General features: G+C 58.0%; 1 protein-coding gene across 8 annotated transcripts; it reads left to right on the top strand.

Moving 5' to 3' along the window:
• The first annotated feature begins 229 nt into the window (after window positions 1-229).
• Izumo4 (IZUMO family member 4) lies at window positions 230-4804 on the top strand. Of its 8 annotated transcripts, none has more exons than XM_019209144.2 (10): window positions 234-435; window positions 815-895; window positions 985-1056; window positions 1636-1662; window positions 1759-1834; window positions 1946-1993; window positions 2082-2109; window positions 2665-2682; window positions 2785-2940; window positions 3238-4804. In XM_019209144.2, the coding sequence occupies exons 2-10, from the start codon at window positions 818-820 to the stop codon at window positions 3323-3325; spliced, it is 591 nt and encodes a 196-aa protein (XP_019064689.1). In that variant the 5' UTR covers window positions 234-435; window positions 815-817; the 3' UTR covers window positions 3326-4804. The 8 variants fall into 8 exon arrangements, 7 of the variants coding, with proteins under 7 accessions (XP_010633196.1, XP_019064689.1, XP_019064688.1 ...); XM_019209143.2 differs by having other exon boundaries at window positions 234-439; XM_010634892.3 differs by having other exon boundaries at window positions 236-717; window positions 3238-4069.
• The last annotated feature ends 71 nt before the right edge of the window (window positions 4805-4875 follow it).

Raw genomic sequence — 4875 nt, 5'->3', positions numbered from 1 at the left:
CCTGCCGCCGCCCGCGGAGGGACTCTGCGAAGGCCACGCCCCTGCCGCACCCGCGGGCCGGACCTACTTCCAGTAAAGGACCAATTTCCTAAAGAAGGCGCAGAGTCGGGCCTCCTTCGCTGCGCTCTCGTTGCCTAGCAATCACTAAATTGCTGACTCCCAATTAGCTAGTGACCACTTGTAGGCGGAGCTTGTTACTCTATTGGGGGCACTGGGCGGGGCCGATCCAGAAGGCGGAGCTAGCTCTCGTTGGCGCATGCGTGAGGAGCTGTCGGGGAAGGGACCAAGATAGGGGTGGAACCTTCTCTGTGAGTGGCATCTCATGGGCGAGACCTGAGGGCGGAACCAGTGTAGTCAGTTGCCGGTTGACACCGCGGCTGGGCCCGGATTGTGGAGCAGGACAGGCGCGGCCCTGGATCCGAGCGGACGCCATTGGTTGGTGCGCGGCGAGGGGCGTGGCGCGGTGGCCACCGTTGGTTGGCCGGTAACAGGTGGCGGGGGCCATGGCCCTACTACTGTGCTTGGGGATGACTGCGGCGCTGGCCCACGGCTGTCTTCATTGCCATAATAACTTCTCGGAGAAATTCTCTTTCTACCGCCACCACGTGAACCTCAAGTCTTGGTGGGTGGGTGACATCCCTGTGTCGGGGGCTCTGCTCACCGACTGGAGCCGGGACACCATGAGAGAGCTACGCCTGGCCATCCCGGCGGAGATCAGTGAGCGTGGAGCCCAAAGTGGGGAAGCCCAAAGGTCTAGCGTGACCCCCGGGCCTAGCAGCGTGGCTCATCTGCCACCTTCTCCTCCTGCTCACAGCCCATGAGGATCTGGACCAGGTGGCCAGAACTGTGTACCGGAAGATGGATCGGTTGTACCAGGGGAAGATGTACTTCCCGGGTAAGGCACAGGAAGCTGAGGCAGGGACCTCCTACCCTGTCCACCCACGCCGCCCAAGCCTGACATCCCTCCTCTACCTCTGACACCAGGATATTTCCCCAGTGAGCTTCGAGTCATATTCCGCGAGCAGGTGCATCTCATCCAGAATGCCATCATCAAAAGTGAGCTGAGGAGGGGACGTGGTCCAGAGCCAGAAGAGGGTGTCAGGGGCCGCCGGGGCAGGGCACTGCTGGGGACCAAGACTTGGAGCTGGCTGCTGCCCTCAGGCAGAGGGGGAAGGGAACAGTGCCCCAGAAGGGTGGATGCCATCACTCCTCTAGCACTGGCCAAACGATTCCCCTGCAGGGCCTAGGGGTGTTGCAATCCCCCTCCTCCACTCTGGGGGCCACCTCAGAGGCCCCTTCCCTCTGGATTATGAAATCCAGATGTGCACATGCCCCGTGTGGCTGAGGAACAGGCCCTGAGCCTCTGGGGAAAGCCAGGGGTGAGCCTGGATCTGGTAAGAAGGTGCTATTCTTAACTGGGCATGGTGGACCCCAGTCACCCCAACAATCTGGGAAGGTGAAGCAGGAGGATCACCAGTTTGAGCCCAGTCTTGGAAAAATTAGTGACTCAGCAAAATCTTGACTGGAAAATAGAAACTGTATTTGGGAGATTTAGCTCAGTGCAAAGGCCCTGGGTTCAATCTCCAGTATTGCAAAAACAATCAACAAAAAAATGCTTCTTCCACACCCCCACAGGCCAAATCAACTGTCAGCGTCACTGTGGTGAGTGACATCTGGTCCAGGCTGAGGGCAGAGTGAGCAGTGGTGGTTTGGCCTGGAGGCCCAGGGGAGCCTGCTGCTGCCTCTCCTGTGTTGCAGGCATCTTTCAGTACAAGACCATCTCCTGCCATAACTGCTCTGACTCGCATGTCGTCTGCTTTGGCTACAACTGCGAGTAGGACTTCAGCACCAGCCCTGCCTGCACCTTGGGCTCTGGGCTCAGGGCTGGGCAGGGTGGGGCCTGGGGCAGTGGGCGTGGCCACCTCCAACCCCCTTGTCCTCACAGGTCCTCCGCAGAGTGGAAGAGTGCTGTGCAGGGCCTTCTCATTTACATGTGAGTTGGAGGACTTGGGGCAGGCACATGGAGGGGGGACACCGATGGAGGCCTCTTGTTCCTGACTGCAAACTTGCTGTCATTGCAGATCTAATTGGAACAGATCTAATTGGAGGGTAAGTCCCCCACCCTCCAATCCAACACAAGTTTTGTCAGAGCTACTGTGTATGTGTGAGTACCTCAGGGGTACGTGAAGTTGGAGGGGCTTCTGAGGCCTGTAGAAGTGCAGCAGGGAGGCAGGACTTCATCCTGTCCCAGCCAGTACAGGAGACAGCCCCAGATCCCTTCTCTTCAGGGCTCAGCTCAGCTGGAGGGCACAGAGCATCCTGCTCAAGTGTCCCCAGAGAGTTTAGTCTACCCTAGCTGGGTACAGTGCCACATGTCTGTCACCCCAGCACTCTGGAGGGCTGAGGCAGGTGGCTCACAAGTTCAAGCTCAGCTTGAGCAATTTAGCAACTTAGTGTGACCCTGTCTTTAAGGGAGGGGCGGCTGGAGATGTAGATCAGCACAGAGGCCCTGGACTTCAGTACTGGACAAAAAAAATAATGGTCTAGTTTATCTTGAGTCAATGGCAGAGCTGTAGTCAACACTCCAGAGGAGGAACATAAGAACCAGGGACACATCCTGGCCCCAGAGCTGGGGGTCTGACCCAAACCCCACGTATCTTTCAGACAGGACACCAGCATGAGGTAAGGCCTGGCACCCCAGAGGAGGGCAGGAGGGAGTGGGGGGAGAGGGTGCTGCGGGGTCCTCTGGGTCAGTGGGGACGGATGAACAGGGGTGTTGGGCAGGGTGGGCACTGCGGCCAGGGCTCTCTGTGTACCTGGGACCACTGGCCACCTGTTCCACCACCTTACCCACGTAACACCACTTGGTCATCTCATGAACGAACTGCCCTCTTCTTCCTGCATCTTCTTGCCTGGGACACGCAGAGCTACCCCAGCCTTGTGAGTGACCCACAGAGGGAGGTCACACAGAAGCAGGTGGCCCTGGGTTGGGGAGCACAAAACCAGAGATCCTGGCTTGTCTGTTGCTTTGCTGCAGACCTCGTCATGCCCCGTCACACAGTCCCAGTCCCCTGGGTGATGGGGAAGGATGGTGGGGTACCCCATAGGGTGCTTTCTTGGGGACACAACTGTTCTCAGGACCATATATCCCAGCTGGGAGGAGGCCCAGGGCCCCTCAACAGAGACCAGCCAGGGAAGGAAAGCAAGGAAGGTCCGAGGGTGCTGTGTCCTCCACAGCCTATCACCAAGCATCTTGTGTCTGGAGCCGCAGCACCTGGTCAACCTGACCTTGGAGAACACCTCGGAGTGTCTGACCCAGCACTGACAGGAGCTGCAGCCGAGACCAGGAACTCAGCTGGCTGAACTGGCCTGTCCCTCTGCCTTGGGTTCCCTCCAGCCCTCAGAGGGCCTGGGGCTGGGCTGGGGCAGGGGCAAGGGGCAAGTTTGTATATAGCATCAGCCTTGGGCAGGGCCATCAGGCCATTTATGACAATTAAAAGTGCCTAACATTTCTCAAGGAGGGTCAGTTCTTGTAACGTCAGGAGGAACAGTTCACAGGGATAAAGAGCAGGTGGTGGGATTTGGAGGCCTAAAGGTCCCCGCCTGAGCACAGGGGTGGATCTGAGCCTCAGGCAGAGATGAGGGAATGGAGAGCCAGGGCTGACCGGAGAGGTACCAAGGGTCCCCAATATTTCACTCTGGTCCACTTTGGCAAACTTGGACAGGCTTATGGGAAGTTTTTTTTTCTTCTTTTTGGGGTGTCGGGGATGGAACCAGGGCCTTGTACATGCTAGGCAAGGGCTTGCCACTGAACCACATCCCCAGCCCTTTTCTGACAGGCTCTTCCTAAATTGCCTAGGCCGGTCTTGAACTTGTGATCATCCTACCTCTGCCTCCATAGCTAGGATGACAGGCAAGTGCCACTGCACCTAGCAAGGAATTCTTTTTGATGACACAGAATGAGGCTGTAGTTGGGTGAAGCCAGGTCAGCTTTCAGTGTGGTGTTCAGGTCACGTACGCTGGAGCCAGGCTAAAGAAGCAGGAAGCTTGGGCCTTGGGCATCCTTTCTTGGAGGCACCAACACTGGGCAGCTTTGGCCCAGATCTGTGTGGGGTGGCAGAGGACATGCGCTCAAGGGCCCAGCGTAGGGCTCAGTCCTTTTTCATGATCCCCGACCTGGGCTGGAGGGTTCCCTTGCTGTCTTTAGCTGCTCATCCTAGGGGTCTGCTGGCCCCGTGAGGGTTTTGAGGTTCTACCCAGTGCTTTTCTGCCCGAATTCCTAGGAGGAACAGGCAATCATGTGGACCAGCACACAGGCTCCTGAGGTCTGCCCTGCCTGCCACACAGACTGGGAAGTCAGAGCCCCACTTGGCTGGGCACCCACACACAGATGCCAGGAACCACTGGATAAGCAGCACCCCATTTGTGCTGCTACTGACTAGTGCCGTCCTCTAAGGGTCCTGGCAGCATGGGGGTAAGGGCAACAGAGAGGTCCCCGGGTGTTTTCAGCCAGAAGGGTTTCCCAGGAGGGGTGCTGGCATGGGGCGGGTAGCCAGGGTCAGGCAGGCCCATGATTCCCCGTGCCTCTCTCCTGCTGACCAAGTGAACTTTGTTCAACTGTCCCTGGTCTACTCGGGATCAGTGAGGCCAGTCACTCTTCCATGGCCTTTAGCAGCCTCTGCTCCCACTCACCTCACAGCTAGGAGCCAAGGGTTCTCCAGGGAAGGCAGAGCAGGCAACAGCGCCCTGTTCATGGGCCAGAAGTCTGGACGCTGTGAAGGGGACCTCGGTCATCTCCCAAGGGGCAATGAGCCATAGTCTCAGCACCTTGTGACCCCGAGCTGGGTGCTGACAGGCAGGAGACGTGATGTGCTA

This window comes from Fukomys damarensis, unplaced genomic scaffold (genome assembly GCF_012274545.1).
Source record: "Fukomys damarensis isolate Sample0158 unplaced genomic scaffold, DMR_v1.0_HiC HiC_scaffold_37, whole genome shotgun sequence".
NCBI classification, from domain to species: Eukaryota; Metazoa; Chordata; class Mammalia; order Rodentia; family Bathyergidae; genus Fukomys; species Fukomys damarensis.
This window is presented reverse-complemented; position numbering and strand designations above follow the sequence as displayed.

What these genes read in the sequence shown, in the direction of transcription:
- Izumo4 (XM_010634892.3), top strand. Translation starts at nt 504, where the DNA reads ATGGCCCTACTACTGTGCTTGGGGATGACTGCGGCGCTGGCCCACGGC. An exon ending in CCAGAATGCCATCATCAAAA is followed by an intron (nt 1,057 to 1,635) that starts GTGAGCTGAGGA and finishes ACACCCCCACAG; the next exon opens with GCCAAATCAACTGTCAGCGT. An exon ending in CGCAGAGCTACCCCAGCCTT is followed by an intron (nt 2,941 to 3,237) that starts GTGAGTGACCCA and finishes TGTCCTCCACAG; the next exon opens with CCTATCACCAAGCATCTTGT.